Here is a 24,969-nt window from a genome sequence, read left to right as displayed (position 1 = left end):
AATAAGAAGGCTGAACATGCTGAAAGGCCCTAATTAAAGAGCTGCTCATTCCTACGGGAAGCATTTTTAATTAATATCTCCACTCCACACACATCCCTCCCTGTTCCCTCCCCCCTCTCCAAATTGTTTGACGGAGGTTCGTCTGTCTTTATTTATCAAAAGCTAAACTTTTATTACATAATGCCCAGGGGTGAAAAGCAGTGTTGGGGAGTAATGACCTAAAAATAGCAACATATACGAACTACAATTTTCAGTAGTGTGACAGTAATTCTGCTGTTTTTTTAAATTTTCAGTTCACAGACCTTGGAGGAGTATCTAAAGTACATCAATAACTTCTAGAAGCCTTTGGTTAAACTTACACCCCCGTGAAAGATTGAACGTCAATTCAAGTAATAATCTCTTTAGTGAGTACATGTACAGGTCAAAGGCATTGTCCTTCTGTTTCTCTGTGTACAGTACTCAATATTTAACAGGCTGCTCTCTCTCACACACACATTCAGAGTTAGTATTTAGCAGCTCTGTCTGACATATAATGGCGGCTGGCCTCTTGCCCTTTTGGACAGAAAAAGCGATCAGGTCTGGAATGTGGCCAGAATCGGATACAGTGCTGAGGCAGATATCTCGACCCTAAAAGCCAGTGCTCATGATCACCCTAAATGAGCGCTACGCAAACAAAATATATAAGCTAATATCATGCAAAACTACAGACACAGGTTCACACATGCCAAGCATGCAACAACACAACTTGCAAGCGTCAGCAAATATCAACATTACACCGTATCCTAACTACACGCGACGCCGTGACGCGCGATAAAAGGTATCTTTTCCATGTTAATCAGAGTTTTTGTCCTAACCAGCCGTGACGGCGACACGCGACACGTTTTAGAAATGGTTTCTATTTTTCTGCGACGTCGCGCTGGAACAACAAACACAAAGTGTGGTAATGATAATCTCAGGTACTGTTATGTGCTTTATTTAATGTTAAAAGCATGTAATGTGACTGAATATCATTTAGTGCTCCAGCTTTGTAGCTGTAAAAGCAACAATGGATAATTCACCTCAGATCTTGAAATGAAACAAGAACGTTCAAACTGTGGACAAACAAGTGTATTATTTGACAAAGATTGTTTTAGTAACTCAGTAGCCTATGTATTTGAATAATGTTTAAATGTTTATATTTGTGAATTTGATTATGTAGCCTACTTATCCATTTTCTTGCGATTGCTGTCAAGATTACTCTGGTCCACCCACACGCTGTTCTGATTGGCTGTGGGTTTTTATTGATTTTTACGCATCATAATTCAGAAAAATGTGTTATTCAAAGTTCACTAAAACATATCCATTATGTTTGTTACCTTCTATGAATTTAAATAGTTACAGGGCTAAAGTTCACATTAAACCTATGTTGCTTAGGCCTATGCTAAGTATGCTGTTTACTGTTTTTATGTTATACAGTACAAAGATCGGCCTGGACTTTCATCATTGTAATTAAATACCAACTTAGTTATATAATTCATCATTTGCTAGAGCATACATTCACAGAGTCTTATATAAACTTTATGTAGAATGCTAGCAACAGCAGCTGCAAGACTAATGACCCTGTCTTTACAATATCCAGACTAAAATGAGCATACAATATTATTTCAGAATGAAACTACTTCTTGAATTGTAATATCTACTCAGCATAAGTGCACAGCCCCATTAAGACATATATAATGCAACAGGGCTGTACGTCCAACCATGGTTCAACAAAGAGAGGAAGCCTGCGTTTCTAAAAGCATGACAGATGAGTGTTTCAAACAAGCCCTCTGGGCTACAAAGGGCTAGTTGTAAATTATTCAGGTTGTTTGTGTACGCTCAAACCACAAGTCCAACTCCAGACACATGCCATGAAACGTTCAAGAACTGGAACAAGCCCTAATGTCTCATTTCAATATGCATCACATGCATCAAATTATTTAAAGCAGGTATAAAAATTGACAATCAGAATGAATTGTCTGAATATAAATGATAACTTTTAGAGATCCCTTTACATTGTAGGTCTTGGGATGCAGTTAATCAAGTTGAAAGCTCCACATGCAATTTACATCAAGGTAGTGTGTAGCATAAATCAACAGAAGTTAAAAGGAATAAATACATTATCCTGGATAAAAAAAATGCAAAGATTTCAATCAAGGCAAATGGCTTAACATTTGACAAGCTAAGTCTAAATAAAGCCATAATAAAGAAGTATAAGAAGCTCACCTTGGCAAAAAGAACTCCTTTAGCAGCCAGAGCATCCTCGCTGCGCCCATTGGGGAAGCATTCATAATGGGCATCCAAAATAGGGTAGCGACTGGCCAACAGAAGCCCGCTGTTCAAGAACTTGAACCGTGAGCAACAGCCTTTCCAGCCATAGCGTCCCACATCGCTCAGCACAAAGGGAAAATAGCGGTGCAGCTGCCTCCTGAGCCTGTCTGCAGCCCGCCTGTCGAAGACTTCTTGTAGACAAAGGAAGTCCAGGTTGGCTGGGAAAAAGGCAGAGATCTCATGGTCAAAGCCGTCATCGCCATGACGGCGCTTGCGCCCAATCGGTCTTTTGAAGACTGAGGTGCGGTGTTGTGAAAGGGTGTTGTTGGGGGATATGCCTCCATCAGCTGCGTGGAAGCGAACCAGGGATTCCCGAGAGGCTGTGCGGCTTTCTAGGCTACCCGTATCCCCGTCCCCGGTCTGATGGTTTCCTTTTTCATCCTCGGTTGGCTCAGAATCAGGTGAGGTGATGCTGATTTGCACTCCAGCCGGATGGAGAGGACAGTCGTCTGAGTTCTGGATGATGTTGCTATGTACTGGACACTCACCAGAGGACTCTGGGTCTGCAAACTGGTGGACAGCACAATCAGGAGCATGGTCTTCTGCATTGGAGTGGAGAGGACACTCTGAGGAATTCTGGGCTTCAGTGCTGTGGATTGGGCAATCCGAGCTTGTACCTCCTGATGGGTGAACGGGACACTCATTTAAGGCCTCAGTCTCAGTTTCAGTGGTGACAACAGGCTCTGGACGATGGTCCAAAGAAGAGGTACGGCGGAAGCCCTGAGTGGCCAAGCTGCAGAAGGATACCGCACTAATTGAAGTATTGGTGGGCGAATCAATATATATTTTGATCTGGGGTCTGCTGGCACCATTACGGATCCGCTTGCCCACTTCCCGAGCTCGGCGTTGAGTGTCCGCGAGGTTGTTGAAGCGTGCAAGCGAGTCTGGCAGCAGGCAAACATTGGCACTGCCAAAGCAAAAGCTGCGACCCTGTGGACGCCACTCAGCAAGTGCCGCCCCGGTTCCAGCCGATGCTCCCTGCTCGGCACCATGCTTGTCTGGTTTCTGGTGAGAGTAGATGTAGGGGTTCCTGATGGTCTGCAGTGGGGCCCACAAGAGGAAGCCAATGAAGGCGAAGGGTAAGGATGCCAGTAACAGCACCAGGTAGAGCGGTGTAGAGATCAGGACCCCGAGTGCCAGAAAAGAGCAGGGATCCTGGGAGCGTCTACGTTTCTCCAGTGATGTTGCTACACAGGAGGCCAATAACCGGTCCAACAGCCAGTAGCAAGGGAAAACAAAGGCCCACGACAGACGGCTCAGAAAGCTGAGGAAGGCACTGGGGTAGGGAGAGGTGTGCAAGACCATTTCTGGCTCACCTTATAGACCAACTCCCGAAAAAAAAACAAAAAAAAACAGTACAAAAAAGAACTACAAAGTTAACCCGCCCCCCTGTGGTGGGAAGAGGTACACTACATGGTTCTTGGGTCCTTCGCTATGTCCGACATTGAATATGGGATATATGGGGCCACGTGCCCAGCCTCTTCCCTCCTTGGTGGGGGTCTGCAATGCTAGAGTCTCCTAAAGAATCTGTTCATGGTGATGACAAAAAAACCCTCCTGAGATCCAGAATATTCCAGGCGCGGAAAGGGGAAGCCTCGTCAGTGCAGAGCCTGCAGACAACCAAAGGGAGGGGGGAACAGAATACACAGGCAATCAGGTGAAAGTAGGGGATAATGTGCAATCAACAAATTGGATCCCAGTAAAAATTCAAACGTTTCAGGAATCATGATGAAGAATAAATAAATAATTTCTCTTTCACAGAATGCAGAATGTCAGGTCACCAAATGTAGCCTGCTATGTAAGAAAGTTTTTTTGTTTTTTTGGCTGCTAATATGCTTCATTTGCATCTGTTTCGAATTGGTCTTGGAAAAATATGTAATTTAAATGATTGCTTATTGTTTGTAAATAAAATAGAATTAAAAACTCATATGAAAAACAATTGACCTTATACATGTTGATTATTCAAACTGTGCAACCACATGGGATTCTTTTTAGAAAAGAGGTCTGCCAGATGTGGCTTATTATCTCGAATGACCTACTGATTTTAACAAAGAAGAAATTAGGATAATTACCATTTAAAAAGCTACCACTGCACAGGTGTCACTGTAAAATATGATAACTAAGTCCCTTTGTAGATTGATGGTGATTTTGTGGCTGTTGCTTATGAAATAAACAGGCAGAAAAGGGCACATACAAACAAATGGAGTAGACGATGAGGAATATTAGACTGCAACCTCACAGAGAGACAATTACAGTGATAAAAAATTATCTTGAAAAATTATTTTCCTTGCCTTGTTCCTAAACAATGAACTCAGTGAGCTGTTGCAGTTCTTTTTCTTTAAGCACTTTATTCAGTATGATTTACAACTGTTGTTAAACATAATTCATATAAATATAATTAAACACAGAGAGCAATGGAGCTAAATACATAAGGAAAAATGTTTAATATGCTTTTTAACCCCTTCAACTAGGGCATTTGTACCCCTTATACTATCCCTCCACTTTGGTATTTATTCACCTTCAACAAAGCTGAAAATCATAAACAAGCCTTTCATCTTAAAGTGAATGTCATAATTGTAAAAAAATTCTCATTAAATACATAAATCTCAAAATATATTAAATCTCAAAAAAATCTCTTTTCTCATTATAGCATGCAGTGAAATCATGGATCAGGACCTTTTCGCAGTGCACAAACAGATGTTAAGGAAAGAATATGAAACTGAAAAGTGTCTTTTAGTCCTGTTACAGCTGGTATGGTGCAGATATACAGTGATGATATCCAGAACTATAAACCATAAACTAAAGCAAAGACATGAAACAAAACATAAATCATGAGCTTGACTAAACTGCAGATTCATTAAGTCATATATTGTGTTGCCATAGACACAAAACCTAACCAGACGTGACAACCACCTGCTGTACCTTAATTATTATAATTAATTATTTCAACAATTCTAAAATATACAAGTTGAGGGCATAAACTAATAAAAAATGCAAAAATTAAGATTTGCTTTAAAAGCAGCCATTGTGATTTTAAAACTTAGCTGCCTTTTTATGTTGAGATGGTGGTGGCCTTTTTGTGGCAGATGCTCCTAGTCTGACCTAAATGATCAAAGATTTACCAGATCAAAGTATGTCAATCTTTGACACGACCAGGAAACGCATGTTACTGGTGTGGGTTTATAATTACAACGACAGCCGCTTATGTCAAGAGACAAAATAATGAATATGGAAAGACACAATCACAAGTCTCTGACGTCCACTTGTTTACGAGTCGAGAATTAACATCATATTTGCCTGTCATATTGTTACTATATAATAAATTCACAATCAAGTTCCACGCCACATTATGGAAATAATATGGGTTGTGAACACCGTTTCACCTTTCACACACAAAGTTCTCTAAAAATACTCCTAAAGCTAAGGCACAGATTAAAAGTCAATGTCCCACATGTATTTTACTCTATAAACATACAGACGTTATAACACAGAGCATCACGTACAAGTAATCCCTTTGCATCCACACTCACCTCATCTGCACACACACACAATCTGTGGAATAATAATTTCGAGGGTTTTATCCATCACTGCCGCCTAATCTGCACTGCTCCGTTGTGCCGGCTGCATAGTGGCCTAGACGTGTGGAAAAAGCTCATCATTTTTTCAGAAAGGGCTGATTTTGAAAGTCCGCAGCGAGTACAGGAAAGAATTTGAGCCGTCTGACACACGGCCGTCGGTGCTTGAGAACAGGAAAAGGAAGAGTGTAGCAAATGAACGTGTGGTACTTTGCAGCTGTGCATGCTGTATACATGCGCATTACCACACAAACACACACACATGTGTGAGGGGGGTTAAGCGATTGTGTCTTTAGGTTAAGCTTGACTACTGCTGAGCAGCTTTCAGGTCGCAACACAAAGCTTACAAAGGGAATCTGGTGCAAAAACAATGTCCTCAACTCTTCACAGATTCCCAGAGAAGGTCCTGCTGTTATTTTGCCCCTAAACAGTGCTGCCATAGAAGACACACATACTTAACCCACAAAATAATACACACTCAAATCTTCACTGTAACTGACAGATTAATATATATAAATCCATCAGTCCCCAGTTCGATGATCTGAGCCAGCCCAGAGGAACATTTTATTGCTCAAAGATTGCTCTTTAATTGCTCAGAATACATTAGATCCCTTTGATGCTTCATTTAAAGGTGCAGTAAGTGATATTATCCACTCTGGGACTGTCATATATGAGCTGCCCTGTGAACATGCAAGATTACTGACAGAAAGTTCCAAAACAAAGAATCTGACACCAATCTAATTTACGTAATTCAGTAATATGTCAGATGTAACATAATATGAATATTTTCTGTCATTCCAAGTATAAAAAATACTTTCAGCAATTTTAAGGATTAAATTAACGTGGATAGCATAGCTCATATAATTTTGGTATTTTGTATAATTTGATGAAAAATGTTCATGACAGTGATATTTTAATATTATTCACATACTATTATTCTATTTAAAATATTTTTAATTAGCGTTTTTTTTTTTTTTTTGCTTTGTCATTAGTTCCTGCTTTTTAAAATATTTCTATTTAGATTTAACTTTCATTTTAATATTATTTACATACTATTATAGTATTTATTCATATTTTGAATTAGCTTTTATTTTCATATTATCAGTTGAATTTTAATTTTAGTTTAAGCTTCAGTCATTAGATTAGATTCAGTTTTTCCCCTTTCAGTTCTATTTAGCTTTAATTTTTTTATTTTTACTTAAAAAAGTATGTAATTTTAGTAACTTCAGAATGTTTTTTAGTTAGTTGCCAAAACAAATCTTCTTTCTAATCTTCTTTTTTTTTTTTTTTTGGTTTAAAGGGACACTATGCAAGTCTGAGTGTTTTTTCTCTACGAGCTCCCCCTAGTGTCTGGTAGTATAATGCTTTCAAACACTCTGTCGTAAAAACGAACTGTTGTCCCTCCCCCCTTGCCACGAGCAACCCAGCTGATCAGCTGTCAACCTAGCTGAGCAGAGGAACCGGCTATTTCAAAACCAGTTATGTCTACCGAGGCAAGTAAAGCAATACTTTCTTTCCAACTGATGGCGATTTTTTTATTTATTGTGTTGTCATGCATACTAGTATTTTTACCGGGAACGAACGGTATGAACGAGGCGAACTACTGCTTTCGTGTTTGTTTGTTTGTTTGTTTTTGGGAGAGTGGGCATGAGCATAAAAAAAATATATATATATCGGAGGCTAATATTTGTCTAAAGTTATATTAGCAAGGTCTATAAGTTCATCTGGTAGAATGATGGTTTACCTTTGCTTGTCTAAGAAAACATCAGAACGTTTTTTCTAGCTCGATCATGATATGTGCAACATTTTGCGCGTCTGATATTGCCTACTATCAGACGCGTTGACTTAGTGACATAAAATAAAAGTGTAAGTTACACAAATAAAACCGACAGAGGAACGGCCAAACAACTACAGAAATCAAACGTGTTTGCTATGACAATGCTAACATCAAAGTTATAGTATCTAGCGTACTAGTAAGCCCCTAACAGACAGCGATCATAATAAAAACCTTTACAGACAATAGCAAACATCCTGAGGTCACAATTACTTGAAATTTAAATATTAAACACAGTTTATTCCAAAGATACTTAACTTACAAGTGCAACAGCAGGATCAGCATCCGTTTTGCAGGCTTCTGTTTCTCTCAGTTCTCACCATTCTGAAAAAGCCGGTCCGATATATTTACTCGAGTCTGACTTCTTGCTCGGTCAGTCTCCCGTTTCCTCTTTCGTTGGTCCTCCGACAAAGATTTCCTAGCTTTCTGCTTCTTTTTTACAGGCTCAGCCTCAGCCATAACTAAATCTATCGTTGCCCTTTGCTTATAGCTAGCCCGCCGGTGCTTGAATAGGGGCGTGTACGTGTGCAGTGCCGTCAAGCAATTCGTTACATCGCGAGACCTGATATCACGCGATACTTCCTGACACCGACCCGCGTCCCAAAGTTGCAAGTGAGTTTTTTCCGCTCTCGGGCACCAGGGGGGTGCGAAACCACCACCATTCAACCCGAAATAAGTAATATAACCATTCCACTGACTTCGAAGCTGTTCAGTTAAGGTTAAAAAGTTACCTAGAGCACCTTTAAAGGGATAGTTCACTTTGAAATTAAATTTTGGTATGTTTTAGCTTACTTCAAGGGCATCCAAGATGTAGGTGTCTTTTTTTCCGCAGTAGTTTCAATTTTGATATTTTTAGGTCAAACCGTTCTTGTCTGTCAGTCATTTAATGCAGGTCTGTGGTCACTGTCTCAAAGAGCATGCACAAATTAAAACAATTCCCCATCGTCCAAATTAAACAATTCCCCATCGTAAGTACACATTGATGGCCTAAGACACGAAACGAGCGGTTTGTGTGAGAAACCGAACAGTATTTATATCGTTTTTTAACTCTTGTACACAGCCACGTCCAAGTGATCTGAGGGCGCTCGCGCATCCTGCTGTGTGACGTGTACGCAGACTGGTGCATAGATATATATATATATACTAGAATAGATGCCGCCTTGCCTACGCCATTCGTTCCAATGAACTGCCGTAGCCATCTATATACACTAGATGTCGCCCTCAGATCACTTGGACGTGGCTGTGTATAAGAGGTAAAAACGATATAAATACTGTTCGTTTCCTCACACAAACCGCTCGTTTCGTGTCTTAGGCCATCAATGTGTACTTACGATGGGGAATTGTTTAATTTGGACGATGGGGAATTGTTTTAATTTGGACTCTGTGCATGCTCTTTGAGACAGTGACCACAGACCTGCATTATAGGACTGACAGACAAGAACGGTTTGACCTAAAAATATCAAAATTGAAACTACTGCGGAAAAAAAGACACCTACATCTTGGATGCCCTTGAGGTAAGCTAAAACATACCAAAATTTAATTTCAAAGTGAACTATCCCTTTAAGTTTTTATCTAATATTTAGATGATACGTCTCTCTTGATGTAATTCTTTCTTTGCTCTCCATCTAATTAACTGATGTCTAGAAAAATAATCAAGATATTACAGAGATTCTCTTTTCTTTTCTCTTTGTGTAATGTTGAAACAATTCTCATTGTGTTCAGGAGACTATTGTGATTTTCATCAACCCATCCACTGCTCCGTGTGTTTACATTATGTGTATGCACTTAAATGTTTTGTGTGCCTTCAATATCTTGCCTTTGAGAGTCAATATTGCTCCAGGACAGACCAGAAGTCTGATAATCAAGGCAATAAACTAAATGAATGCAAACACCAATAGAAAGTCTGTTACCTAACACTTTGTTTAGAAAGCCTCAACTATAGATCTGTTTAAACACGAATCCTTCACCTTCTAATCAATACTGATCACAACTTTCCCCATGAGTAAAGAGAGAGACACTGAGAAATGTCACGTCGATGACTGTGACTGTTTACCAGTGAATATAAACATAAATACATAGAATTTGTTCTGTACAAGACGAGCACATTCTGTTATTAAAGGATTAGTTCAATTATTACTTCCCTGATCATTTACTCACCCCTATGTCATCCAAGATGTTTATGTCTTTCTTTCTTCAGTCGAAAAGAAATCAAGCTTTTTCTCCATATAGTGGACTTCTATACACTATACAATATGTTACTTCAAGAACATGTAGGTTCACCCCAAAACCAAAAGGAATTTTTTTTAACTAACTAAAACTGTTAAATTAAAAAGAGTCTTCCTCAAGGTTGATAAAATTTAGAAAATTTAGAAAATAAAGGTGATATGGTTACTGTCTCTTAAAGAGTAGATTTTATGTACATAAAAAGTAAAAAAATAAATAAAATACATTTATAAATTTAAAATAAAACAATAAAATAAATAGAAAATATTAAAATAAACTAAAAACAGACATGATCTATGGAATTATGTGTTGTTCCTCTAAGAATGTGCATGTTTAAGTGTTGGCCTTCCTGTGAACTCATATCACTGATTAATTTGTTTGTGTGCAAGTATGTTTGTGTGTGGACAGGTCTCGATGTTTTTTGTGTGCATGAAGTGCTGATTTTGTATCTGGTAACTTTAGAGATCAGTGCAAACTCATCAGCCACTTTGTGCCACTTTCCTATTGGTTCATTATTAATGGACCAGACCACAGGAAGAGAGAGAGATACCCATAAAGGAAGAAAGAGACAGCATTAACCGTAAAGGCCTGAAATATGATCCATACAGATAATTTACTTCATACTTTCATAGAATCAACAAGGATAGCTTAATGAAACATATTGCGACATACGCAAAAGCCCTGATATGCTCCTATCACTTTTATGTCATGGTTCATTTATCTCATCTTTTAATTTCCTGTGGAACTTGGCCATTGCTTATTCTTGACTAATGTGTGTGTGTGTGTGTGTGTGTGTGTGTGTGTGTGTGTGTGTGTGTGCACCAGAGCGAGCGACTGACACTGCACTGAGCACACTCAGGGGAGTTTGTTGCCATGGCGACACTGCACTCACTCATGAACAGTATTGCTGTTGTCTATCAGTCTGGTCAATGCCCCGTTAGTATGACACACACCCACATACAAACACAAACATATTATTTCATCTACACTTATCTGTACTTCATATGTACTCTAGTGGTCTAAACAGAATAAAGGTAAAGTCTTCAAGCAAAATAAAAAAAATAAATTAACTAAAATTAAAAAAAAATAAAGAATAAAAAATAAAGAATAATAAAATAAAAAGTTGGTTACCCTTCCATCAAAGAGATTTCTCCCAAATGCAAATGCAAAATTTGTCTACAAATTTTTATTCTCCAAGTAGTCTTTTAAATCAAGTCAAGTCACCTTTAGTTTTATAGCGCTTTTTACAATACAGATAATTTCAAAGCAGCTTCATAAACAGCCCTCGGCTGTGCACCAGAGTAAGCCAATCTTCTGAAAAAAACAAATTAAATCTTTTTTTTTTTTAAATATGCTCTGTTAATTTATAAATAAATGTTGTACCTTTTATTAATAAGATTTATGTACAAGTGAAATATAAATATTTTAAAACATAAAAACAGACTAATATTTATATATTTAACAGGTGTGTTCATTATAAAAACATATACAGCATATGAATGTCTCATAAGGAACACGTCAAGTTATATTTTAACCGCAATTTTTGTGTGCAAACATAATAAATATCTTAAAAAGAGCAGGTTAATGTATTGTCTAGTAATATCCAGACAATACACATTGTAAAAACGTGAATGTTGTTCTAAAGTTTCGGTAATATATGTTTACTATCGTAGTAGATACTAAACTGTAATCGACGTATAGATTGTAAATGGCTTTCTGGCCTACACTTAATATCATTTTAAAAACGGCATAGGACTGACAAGGGACAGCAATCACCAGGCAAGTGTCTTCAAATCCCATGATGACAACACTTGCTGTATGCAGGGTGTTAATGAAGCTAGTGTTATTTTCACTCATTTAAGCCGTAGACATTACACAATTTAAATGAGACAAGGAAATTCCAGCCGAAGCATTGCCTCTCTTGAGTATTCTCATGCTCAAATATAAGCTAATTGCAGTTGAAGAATGTTTGTAATATAATTTAATCCATCAACAGATCAAATGGCATTCCCGCTGCGTGGTAGATAAAAGCTCATTTCAGATGCTAATCAATGTGACACCTTTGTGGAGGGATTATGACCGTCAGATCCTCAATAATCCATCATTAATCAATTCATGTGTAATCCTTATCAATCTGACAATCGAGAGCTGTTTCAACAACAAACCTCCTACTGGAGGTTTAATTGTGATAATACATTTGAACTATTTAAGAAAAAAATTGAGGGCCGCTTCATAGGTAGCTGCGGTGTTTTGAGTGTTTTTAACACATTGTTATGTGGTTTCTATGATATTCTAGATGGTTGATAATAATTTATTAGTATACATAAATGTATAAAAGTATACATTTATAATAAATGTGTGTTTTTAATACTAATAAAACCACGATTTTATACAAACAAATAGACACAATGCTAAAATTCTATATTTTTAAAACTAACTTAAAATATGATAAAAAAAATAAAAACATAACATAAAACGTCTCTTGACGTCTCGTTACTTAACTGTAATCCTGTTCCCAGAAAAAGCAGGAACAAGATGCTGCGTCCTCACAACATCTTTGTTTGACCGGTTGTGAAGCATGTGTGCAAACACAGCAAAAACCTGGCTTTAAATAACCTCTGACGATAACGTCATTGGAATGTGCGCTCTTGAGAGGCTATAAATAGACGTGATACGGGTACGCCTTCAGGTTATCACTTTTCTGAAGAGACGTCTGGACACGCCCCCAGTGTGGCACTGAGGCACAGCATCTCGTTCCCGCTTTAACAGGGAACAGGGTTACATTCAAGTAACCTGAGACGTTCCATTTCAAAAGCTACTCTTGATGATGCATACTCATAAGCATGGAAACTAGAATATCAACGCCACCGCATTGGGAAGTGTCTGGACCCCTCAAGGTTGTGTAGTGTGTGCTCACAAACGCTGGAGAGGTCTCAGACATGAGTTTGGGATGTCGACTCAAGGACATGTGAATAAAATCTCAAGGATAGATATAAAATCTTGATTGTTAGCATCTTGACCTTGTATGTTCTGAGAGAACGGTTCAAACAGCGAAGATCTAAAAATCGGATGTAACCCCCATCTTTTTAGGGAACCAGAAAGTACCGACTGTAGAGGCCTGACTCTCTCTGACCATGTTCAATGGCCCCTTTGCCCAGAAGAGTTTGTAGCTCTTGTGACAGCAAATGCACCTGCTCTAGTCCCACAGTAGTGGAGACAACATTGAGGGCAGTGCGCAAACTGTATTCTGTAACCTTTTTCTATTGTTTTTAGGACCTAAGTAGAGATACCTGGCACACCCCAACAGTTCTGGGTGCAAATACTATTTCTTTGCGGAGATGATTGTCCTCAAATCCGGCCTCATTTTAGGCTTTTTTTTTTTAGTGTGGCGAGCCAGTCCCCAGTCTTTATTAGGGGGAGCGCAACTTGCCACACTCTGCTTCTGGGCCTCCCTCCACTTAGAAGCCAGACCAAGTTTGGGCTGGGTGGCCCCACAGAAATTTCACAAAGGTCTCCTCATGCCTCTTCCCCTACCGGAACCTGCTGAGTCGTCAAACAGTCCAGAAGGTGAGAGAGTGGCATCAAGCTGGAACACTCTGTCTTTGATGCCCGTGAGGTTCAGCCACAGATGCCTCTCCATGGCGACCTCTTTGGAGTTCTGAGAAGGCCTCCTCATCAATGGTCCCGCACATACTCAGATCTTTTAGCAGGTTTTTAGCAGCCCGCTGATTAAAACGCTTTCCCCACCAGCATAGATGTTGTTCTGCATGACTTGGTGGGAAGCGTAGGCTTTTTCAATGACAATGAGCTCCCAGGGGAGAGATAGGCCTCAGGGCTCCAGACTAACTTTTTTATTAGGAGCGCTGTAGCCCCTGACTTAAAATTTTAGGAGCGCACACTTTAAATCACTTGCAATGCAATTATTCATATTTTCCCCCCACATAACTGTATTACTGACAAATGCTTTGATAATAAATAGATTTAACGTACAGAAATTACAATGTGCAGTTTTATTTTAAGTTTGCAGGGCTCCAGACTAACATTTGAGGGCAGAAGCACTAAGTTCAACAGAAAGTATTTGGTAGCACTGTGGGATGACAAAGCACTGAGCACACTAGCTATTAGGGAGTGAAAATAGCCAATAAGCGTCCTCTGTGTTTACAATGGTAATTTAATCTTCTTTTTTTTTTTTTGTATTTTGAGTTTTCCTACTTCTTGAAACTTTTAGTTTTATACATTTTATTATAGTTAAGTGCTGGAAAAAGATATGTGTATGCTACTGTTATAACCATAGTTACAGTTAGTGTTACTATATTAAATCCATGGTGAATGTTGCTGATCTGTGGACCTAAAGCCTTCTATAACTTGTTCGTTCATGGCACGATGTTTCTCCTGGTTTCCACGTCAGTGCTGTTTGATCTGATATGGTTTAAAACAGAATTCTGCGTCGAATCTGAATTTTTCTCACTGGATCTCGCAGCAATGTTATTAATTCTGTCGCGAACTCAATGGATTTCTTCACTGGATCTCAATGATGTAACGGTGTTGCGTGATCGAGATCCGCCCGCGACTGGCGAGAGAAGCTCTGTGCTGTCTATTATTGGTTCGAACTATTAAACGGTCTGTGAAGCAGAAATGAGTAGCGCAGTTTTTTCTGCTTTCATTTTGTTATCATTTATTAACATGTCACAGCATAGCCTACTCTATGCTTGAGGCTGAGATTGTGTCTAACTAGCGTATTGTGTTTAAACTGTGAAGTACACTGTCTGCAAACTTCGTGTTCCCCGCAGTTCTGGGGTAGCGACTGCAACATTCGCAGTTCATTAAGTTCGTCTCCTTACAGTACCTCAACCAGTTGAATTCTCTCAGCCAGTCTTCCCGAGAATGGTGGGTTCGGGACTTTATCACCTCACAAACCTCTGACTCTGAATCATCATCCGACTGTGTCTGTGACATTGATATTTGTCTCCGTTAGTCTGTTTTCTTCCCACAGACGTTTACGCGCGGTCGCGCTCTCGATTATCTCTAGGACCCTCCCCCTCCACACATTAGCCAGTTACAGTGGCCATTCCCTATTCTTCTCACACTCGTCATCATTGGCCTGCTACACATTCCGGATTAATTGACGCGCCCCTTCCACGTTTAACATAAAAAAATTACTGGTCGCACACTCTCAAATTTCGGTCGCAGTCTGGAGCCCTGCATGAGCATCTTTTCAACCTGAGGCATCATTGTATAACCACGTGCCCTTGCACCCACGATAGTCGGATAAGTTAACGTGGAAGGCACAAAGACACGCGATGTATATGGTTTCCCCCATGAACAAGTTAACTTATCATGGAGGTCTTTGAATCAGGGATGGGCTGTGAACACGGAGGCACGCATCTCCTGATTGGGAAACACGGGAAAGTTTACATTTTCTGTTGTAAAAAATTTTCGCTCTCAGAAAATTCTGCACACTGACAGAGAGGAACCACACACATACACACACACAATGCGGTCCCTGAAGACAAAGAAATCAGAAGGCGTACCTGTTTCACGTCAATTTATAGTCTCTCATGAGCGCACATTCTAATGACGTCATCGTCAGAGGTTATTTAAAGCCAAGTTCTTGGCGTGTTTGCACACATGCATAGTATCATTTTAGTAGCTTTTGAAAGGGAACAACAATTTTATCAAAATTAAAACAAGATAAAAATAAAATGAATTCATGCAATTGTTATCTTAAAAGAGCAACTTTTGTTGAGGCAAGACTGGTTCTATCACCCCTTTCATTAGTTTAACTCTCAACTATCCCTGAATTTTAAAGCAGTTTAATGCAGGGAACTGGAAATGATCATTGCGATTAACTGTTCTCCAAAGAGCAGCAGTTAACTCAAGTCTGATTGTGCCACGATTTCCATTCTGCGGGGAGCGACCATTACTCACCCAGACTCCCTGACACCTGGTTACACAAGGTGATGAGTGCTTTTACTGTGTGGGCGCTTGTGAGATTGAGTGGCATCCAGGGGCAAGACAGACAGAGAGTGTTTGAGTGAAGAAGTGCGTAGGATGGCAGAGGAGAGCCAAGGTGCTATTAGATATGGCTGTGCTAGTTTTTTTCTCACTGTTCATTTCTTGTGATTTGTGTATGAATATACTGTACTGTGGAGTACAACACTCTGAAACCACATTGCAAATATGGTGTTTTTATTTACAAATCCTCAAAATAAACAAAATGAAAGTTTATGAACAAGAAATATTTAATATTATACACTATTTCTAGGTCACAAATCAAAATGTAAGCAGATTTGTGACTTTGACTATGTTAAGTCCTTTGTACAAAAGGTCAAAACCACAGAGCAGCTGCTCTTAAACATATTACAATCATGCTGGATAACATGGACCATCAGGTTTTGAAAAACAAATTAAAATTAATTTGCTAAATTAATTCAAATGCCTAATCATTTTAATATCAATATTTAAAATAAAATATTTTAAATAGATTTTTATTTAATAAAAAAAAAAAAAAAAATTCTACTTTCACTCAAATTGTTAATTAAAAAATACAAATATATTTTAATATATTCAATTAATATAAATAAACGACCAAATATCAAATTAGAAAAAAGAAAGTCAAGCATTTTTTTCTAGTGGTCTCATGCCGAGCCTATTGTACTTGTGTGTTTGTCTTTGAATGAATTAAAGCTCCTGTGCACAGATCCTTCGGTTTGTGGAATGACGGCAGAGGATTATGATGATGATTCAGTATTACCCATCATGCTCTTGGGCAGTGGCCCATATGCCCCCCCCCCCCCATCTCTACAGGGTGTTTGCTCTAAATATACTCTCAAATCTAGATCATGCTGGATCAATACTCTGCTACACACACAAGCACACACTTTCCACTAAATGTATCATACTGTGTTTACTGGAGGAACAATTCTTCTATGATATTTTCTCTGTGGTCATTTAACCTGTTTCTCCTCCTCTACCCTCCCCCACCCCCATCTTACATCTCTCTCTCAGTCTCGTTCGCTTTTTCCATCTGTATGCGTGACCCTAAGTGATCCACACAAATACAAATTGCTTTTAGACTTGTGGCTGAATACAAAGACAACTTGCAAATCAATAAACCCTGACCTGCCTTCGAAAGCACACATGTAAGCAAATGAAACACTTGTGTACAAACACACACACACACACACACACACACATAGACACAGACACACTCATAGACACACACACACAAATACAACATAACGCATCACAAGTTCAAGGCCATACTCTCTTGAGGAACAAATAGAGATCTGTGTTGTGAATTCAATTGATTGGCTTGACAACCACTGACATGTGTCTATGTTTTTATCTCTGTTTTGCCAGTATATTTAATGTGGTCAAAGGCATTTTGAAGACAGATTGAAAATAGAGTACAGTCAACATATCATTCAGACATGCATAGTAAGGGAAAACAAGCCACAATCAAGCATGGCATCCAAATGTTCCTCATCTCTGATGCAAATGAGTCATTTGCTTACTTTATTCTTTCAATATTTTTTCCACAAAATGAGAAGCTATAACACAGAAATGGTATTCTGATTTCTCACTGATAACAATAGTCAATTAATCTTATGACTGAAAACCTGTTTGATAACAATTATGTATATCTTTTGTTTTGTCTGTTAAAGAAAAAAAAAACTGTTAAATCTCAATTCTGAAATGTTATAACATAATACATCAAAACAATAGACAAAGATTGAGAAAATACAGCACTTTTGTAACCTGTCATAAAAAAGCCAATTAAGCCAAATAAGACCAACAATTGAAATTAAAAAAGAAAGATTAAAAAAATAATAATAATAATCTAATATTGGCACCAATATCAGAGCACCAATATGCATCATTACTTTTATATTCAGGTTAATGGTCAGGTTAAACATCCTGCACTACATAAAATATGTTTGACTGTCAGTGGTAGTATCATAGTATAATGATGTTATCATATTTTACCATATCAATGCTACTGCCATATTACATATAAAAACATGATAGTATTGCCATGGTACATAAATAACAATAATGAAACAAAATATAAAACATGAAATACCAATAATGATATCTGAGGAGCAGAAATAATTTAGCTATATTTGATACAATTTAAACAGTGAATAGGATGTACACAAAATATCTGAATTTAATTTAACACCCTAAATAAATAACTATCCATAGACGAGACTGCTGGTAAATTTCACAACAGACAACAGGCTGTTAATCGGACAAGACAATAATCTAAGAATAGCCTGAGTCTAATCTGCCTGGGCTGAAATATTGGCCTATAACTACTTTGTGGTTCCTCAGTGTCTCAGTGAGTCCATCATGTGTTTGAGACAGTCAGAGTTGATGTGTCTACATGAGAGCACCTGATCCTTCATGTCTTATTACATCACAGCCAGAAAAGATGAACAGAACGAGACAGGCACGGCCCAGAGCTCCAGCAGAGGACGGGAGGGGTGGAAAGGGGGGCGGCATTGTCAGAGCGAACTCAAGCATATGAGAACTGAGTTGCCAGGGAAACCGCCCTAAAAACCAAACACCACCTCTCAGGCAAAGGAAACAGATGTGAGCGGTAGGTCATAAGTGGCAGAAAAAGAGAGAGAGAGGGTGTCTTGTGTTCTTTTGCTGATCATAACAAGTTCTGTGAAAGCCTATAAGCACCTACGACACCCTCTCCTGCTGTCTGGCACCGCAGCAGCCTACATTAACATCCATACGTCTCTGATGTGTAGAGTTGCTACTTGTTTATAATAGCAGGGGACGATCAAGCTTAATTACACACAGACACACAATTGCCTCTAACTTGCCTTTACCATACACATACAGTGGCCCAAAAAGTGTTTATAGGCCACCCTTTGTAAAAAAAATTAAAAAAATTAAAAAGACTCAAAAAACAAAGAAAAAAACGCATTAATCACCACATTCGATTACAAAATGTCACACCAAAGGTCTTTTACTTGAAAGAAAAACCTTTTTAAAATCGATGTGAATTTTTGTCTGCAACTCATTTTAATTATGTAATCTGATATATTTACAAACAAAAGAGTAGAGTTGTCAAAAGTACTGACTTGGTGCCGAAGTTTAAAAAATGTGACGATACCTGCATTACCCTCTAGCATTTTGAGCGCTGTTGAACGGATTCTTAAACACCTCTGATTGGCCATTGTGTTGACCCGCTCAACATATATGTCTCGGCTACAATGATCAACGCTTCAAAAACGTTGTCTTCACCGAGCGCTTACACAGATATACACTGGAGCGTTTGAAAGCAGGCATATATATTAGGGATCCGCATCCGCTGATAGATGCCTGCTTTTAAACGCTCCCAAGCATGTCAATTTTAATTTAATATATATATATGTATACATATTTATATTGCTCAAACTTAACACCAAACAGTTGATGGGCCCCACTGACTTCCATATATGTGGAAAAAACAACAACTTGAGGGTGAGTAAATGATGACAGAAATGTCATTTTTTGGTGAACTATCTAAATAAAACATTTGCTTCACAGTTAAGTGATGTTAAAATCCTACACTGTAAAATGTTTATTACATAATGTCGAAAAATAACTAAATAACCATAAAGGTGATATTACAAATCAGACACTTGTGAATGAAGTTTGAATGAATATGTATCAGCATCAGCCATTAACAAAAGCCATTAACAAACAAAAGCTGACCCCCCAGAAATGATCAAATGACTTCGACACTAGCACACATTTCCAACCCCAACCTGCACACATGCACATCTCTTCAGCAGAAAAGCCTCTCATCTGTTTCGAGGTCAGCTCATATCCTGCAGGTAATGACAGACCTCATCCCTGTGCCGACAGGGCCCTGACGGAAAGAGCAGGGTGCATCAGGGTGGTTCCCAACTAAAGCGCCCTCTGTAATCTACCAACAGCCATGGCCTTAAGCGAATACACCCACAACCAGCGTCTCTCAGCCGGGCTGAGACTCTTAACTGGAGGTTCTCCCATAACCACAGCCCTAAAATAGGGACGGAGCCAGAGTTAGAAAGAGCAAACGCAAAGTATGGGTCCTAATCACACACTCCAGCTCCAACCATGTCAAACACAGTTATCTCCATCTATACACGTGCTTCCCACAATTGTTATCATTATCATTATCACACAGCTAAAGCGATCCTATATCAAAATAACATATCACTTCACCAAATGCCTGTCAATCCATTAATGGATGGATGGCTAGGTAGTGTTAAACCAGAGCTGAGCACACCGATGTTCTATAAATGACCTACAAGGACACACACACAATCGTATTGTGCTGCTCTGGCAGATTAACTGAACAAAAACCAAATCCTTCTCTCTCGTTGCATTCATATTTCCCTGTGTACCAGCGGAGGACATCTAATCTCTTCATGTTAATGCAGTCTGTTCACAGAGCACTGCCAACATCAGCCAGCACACACATACACACAGGAGAGAAGCCTGGCTCAGGAATGGTAAGGTAAATATTGTTCTTTAGACAGATTTAAAGGGATGGTTCACATAAAAAATGTAATTCTGCCATCATTTACTCACTGTGTGACTTTCTACTGTACAACACAAAGGGAGAATTCATTGCACTTTTACATGCAGTTGGACACTGAAAATTCAAAAAGTTTGCAAAAGCACTGTTATATATCATAGCAAATACATAGCAAATATTCAGTCTCCTCCAGTGACCATAAGATTTAAATATGTACATTTGTAAGATGTATGCTGTATCACGGCACTGTGCATGTACACAAGGTGTTTTTTATTCCAGTTAAGAAATAGTCAGATTGAAAGGTTTACATGGCTAAAATCTTCCCTTGATAAATAAAGTGATTATTTAAGATCTACACCACCCATTTCAATCAGAACAAAATTGGATTTGAATTGAGCTCAACAGGATTGATCGATAAAGGCTTTTCAGTCCGACTGAGCAATCAATCTGATTATTGTCAATGTACAGCATCGAGTGAGTTAATCTCAGGAACCGAATCAGTGAAATTTGTGAGTGAATCAGTTGAACTGGTTTTGTGAATCAAATCAGCTGACTCAAAAAGCTGTGTTACTTGCACAGCGATATAGTGTGGCTACGGAACACTGCACACAATTCATACGAACCATGCTTATATACTTTTATGATGTTTATGAAACAGAAATGCATGAACAGGCATCAGCATCAGCCACTAGTGTCACCGCCCCCCAAAAATGCGATACTCGAAACTTGATCATTCGCATTTGATGATTTGTTAATGAATGAATCAAACTGGTTTAGTGAATCAAATCAGCTGACTCAAATGACCAATTAGTTGAATAAGACATTGCAGATTGATTATCGGCTTGAATTTTGTGTGTGTTTACCGCACAGCACTATTATATGGCATCAGGATGTTTTGGATTATTGAAGACAGACCATATATATAAATATATATAATATATAATACTTTTAGGATGTTTATGAAACAACAACAAAAAATGATCTTGATAATAAGAATTTAATAATTTTGTGAATGAATCAATTCACCTGGTTTTGTGATTCAAATCAGCCGATTCAAATGAGTGATTCGGACACTGCTTCTTGAATTTGTCTGTTTTCCTCACACGGAGCTATCGTATGGCTTCATGATGTTTTGGAAAGTCGAGCAAGAGTCATACAGACTACGTTTATGGTACTTTTATGATGTGTTTGCATCCTATGTGAAGTTTGAAACCCACAATGGCATGTAAAAGAGAAACCAGCACAGTCTAAATATCTTCTTTTCTGGGAAAGAAAGTCATACAGAATAGAACAACATGAGAGTGAGTAAATGACAACAATTTTAATTTCTGGATGAACTACCCCTTTAAAATCTTGTGTCTCAATGTAGGAGTTTAAGCATGTATTTTTTTATATATTTGGCCACTAAATTTCCATGTGCAAACATTGCTTTAGTCCCTCACAGCATGAGAAAACACGAGCAAACCTCACACAGAATGGATTCACTGTGCCTGCCGTGTCATTCAGCACTCAAAAGCATCCTTGAAATTCAGCACAGAGTGTTTGAATGAGGCTGAACAAGCTGTGCCCAAAACTCACAGATTCACACACACATACACACATGCACCCTTGTGCTATACCTGCCCTATTTCTGGCCCAGCACTCCCCTAGTGTGACGTCTGTTGACCTGTAGCAAAACTAAAGACCTGTCCTAAAAATAGACTGCCACATCACTATCACAATCCACCCTGCTGCTACACGGGATTGTTGTTGATGTTTTCCGTATTCCCATTTACAGTACAGGCCATTATGTTATTCGTATCTGAGCATGCTTTATGTTTAATAATAGTATATTTGTTCTGTGTTTATTTTATAATTTTTGTTTTCAGTGTAATGTTTCTGGACAATGTGTTTGGTATTTAACATGGTGTCTCTTTAAGAGAATAGGATGGTGATGTTTGGAGGATGAAGTATTTAAGCCATTAGGGGGCATAACTTCCTTTGTGATCAGTGTGGAAGCACATGATTTTCCTACCATGTCTTTTGTTTCTGTTGTCGAATAAATCAGTTTTTGGTTAAGAAACATGAAGATGCATGTAGATACTTTACTGACACAGGTTTTCACAAAACCATGGAATTTACAGTCGAGACTGAGGAAAATAACATGATTAAATGTGCTTTATTAAAACCCCACTGTATTATATTAATAATACAACTCAGTTTGCAAAAAACTAAACAAAACATTGCATAGGATGTGCACTGACATGTAAAAAAGCCATTTTTTTTAAAGTGATATTTAGAATAAAACTAAAATTGACTATGCCACAACAGTAACAAACCTGGTTCTCCTTCATACAAAGTAGCACAAATGGTCTCAAACCAAACTCTTAAATGCAATTAAAAGATTATACAGCATGATCCATGCAAATTCAGCGACTAGTTGTTCTCGAACACAAGCCATCTGACACGAGATCTGAGCAAATCCAGCCTGTATCGCTGAATCAAAACGACTCCAGAAATGCCAGAGCGACAGTAGTCACGCTTTACATTCATGATCAAGATAAAACATAAAATAAGAAAGTCATAGAAAAACAGATGGAGATCATCTATATATGGAGGATTACTCAAATAGAGGAACTTCTCTGTTTCCTAAGATGATTTTAGGAATTTAAGTCCTGTATTTGCTCTGCAGCAGCAGTGTAGCAGATCTATTACGCCAAAACCAAACATATGAACATTGTCATATCCTTTACCATGCCAAACTCTCTAAGAGTTGTCATGACAGAAATGCTTTTGTTGAAGCTGTCAGCCTGCATTATTTCAACTTATTTTTAAAAGAACCATATAATTCCAGCTAAAAAACTGCATTACCCATGATTCTGCAGTCTCTGAATGCTCTCAAACTCAAATATTTTAATATGTATGCATTTTTTGCAATAAACATTAAATATATCGTTTCTAAATGTATATTATCAATATCTTGAAATCAATAGATTTATATTCCTCCATCGTGTTTAATTCGATGATGTAATTCGCAATGCTTTCAGTTCTTTACCCCATTAAAGCCGTCAAGTTGTGCCTTTACTTTTTGTCGGATTTTCAAATACATTTACTTCAAATAAAATGTTGTAATGTTGTGATTGTATAATAAATGTCTAAAATGTGCTAAAATCAGTTACATTTTGAGAATTCATTTTTTCAATTAATTTTGCACTTATGTGCAAAATTTGTTTGGTTTTGTTTTTTTATAAAAAAAAGATTCCCTTGCCCCAATATTGCTGCCATTAGAATGTTCACGTCAAGAATGGAAAACTATTCCGTTTTTTACACATTTTAATTAAAACCCATTCCATTTCTTTTCATTTTTAGGATAATGTTCAAAGTTAACTGACTGCATTAGCAAATTGAAGGCATATCTACAACTATATGTATCCAACTCGCTCCAAAAACGTAAAAAAGTTATTACCATTCAAATCGACAAATCACACTTGAAGCTTGACCAGGATTTGATAAATGTATCTTTTATCCTAAGTATTCAGAAGTGTCACTAACTGAAGAATCATCCACATTTGGTTTACATGAGAATCAAAATGAATAGTTGCTAAACAGAATAATGAAAAAAGGAGAGTTTGAAATAATTTGTCCTGTGAGACACTGAAACAAAATCAAACAAGAAAAGAGCACTGAACTTACAAGAATTACATTATGCCAGTCTTTGAGAGTATCTATTTATTGTGTGGCTTTCACTGAAGCACATCCTGCTCAGGCATTAAATGTATCATGCTTTTCAGCTCTTAAGAAACATATTAGGATGACACAAGCTCTCAGCTGTTCCTCTAATGGTTTCGGCGTAATTACTGAAGGTAGCCTATGGCTATCTGCCCGAGAACCCCACGTGAACACTTCCTGATGGCCGTTTTGGCACACTGACCGGAGTATTTGACATGAACCGGTGTTGTCTGATGTCCTGTGCTTGTCTCACATCCAAATAATGTGCTTTAATGAAGAAAACTTCAGCAAATCCAGTGAGCAAATGACCCACTGTGTCGGATTAGCACTGCGTCATCACTTACTTCAATACAGTGACCACATTTCCCTCGCCCACTGTCGTGACTTGGACTAATGCCTGTCTTGAGAGGCTCGCTAAAGACCAGAGGAAAGATGGACCTATAAATCTGGAAACAGGGGAGGTTTAATGGCTAAGCCAAAGCTATCTTCCAATAATGATGCTTAACATCACGCAGGTGGGGAAGTAATCAGTCTATTAGTGAGATGTGCAGCTTAAAGGGACAGTTCGCCCAAAAATGAGCATTTGAAATATTTATTCACTCAAATGTAGTTCCAAACCTGGACATTTTAATCTTACAAAAAGCTAAATGACTTGCAATATAGAGTGCAAGTCACATGGACCACTTTTATGATGCTTTTGTGTGATTTTTGTAACATTTTTATTGCATTTGCATGGGAAAAATAACTGACTT

The 24,969-nt window shown here is 38.2% G+C and overlaps 1 protein-coding gene across 2 annotated transcripts in view; it reads right to left on the bottom strand.

Moving 5' to 3' along the window:
- The window catches only part of smpd3 (sphingomyelin phosphodiesterase 3), a 43,052-nt gene that overhangs the window by 17,120 nt on the left and 963 nt on the right, over positions 1–24,969 (bottom strand). The window contains exons 1-2 of one of the 2 annotated variants that reach the window (XM_079860125.1): positions 5,880–6,100; positions 2,245–3,959 (exon numbers count right to left, since the gene is read on the bottom strand). In XM_079860125.1, the coding sequence (XP_079716251.1) occupies positions 2,245–3,654 (1,410 nt within the window). In that variant the 5' untranslated portion in view covers positions 3,655–3,959; positions 5,880–6,100. Of the gene's footprint in view, positions 1–2,244; positions 3,960–5,879; positions 6,101–24,969 lie in introns of those variants that run through there. The other variant, XM_079860124.1, reaches the window with a different exon arrangement.

The sequence above is a fragment of the Squalius cephalus genome (genome assembly GCF_949319135.1).
Source record: "Squalius cephalus genome assembly, chromosome: 23".
Classification (NCBI taxonomy): domain Eukaryota; kingdom Metazoa; phylum Chordata; class Actinopteri; order Cypriniformes; family Leuciscidae; genus Squalius; species Squalius cephalus.
This window is presented reverse-complemented; position numbering and strand designations above follow the sequence as displayed.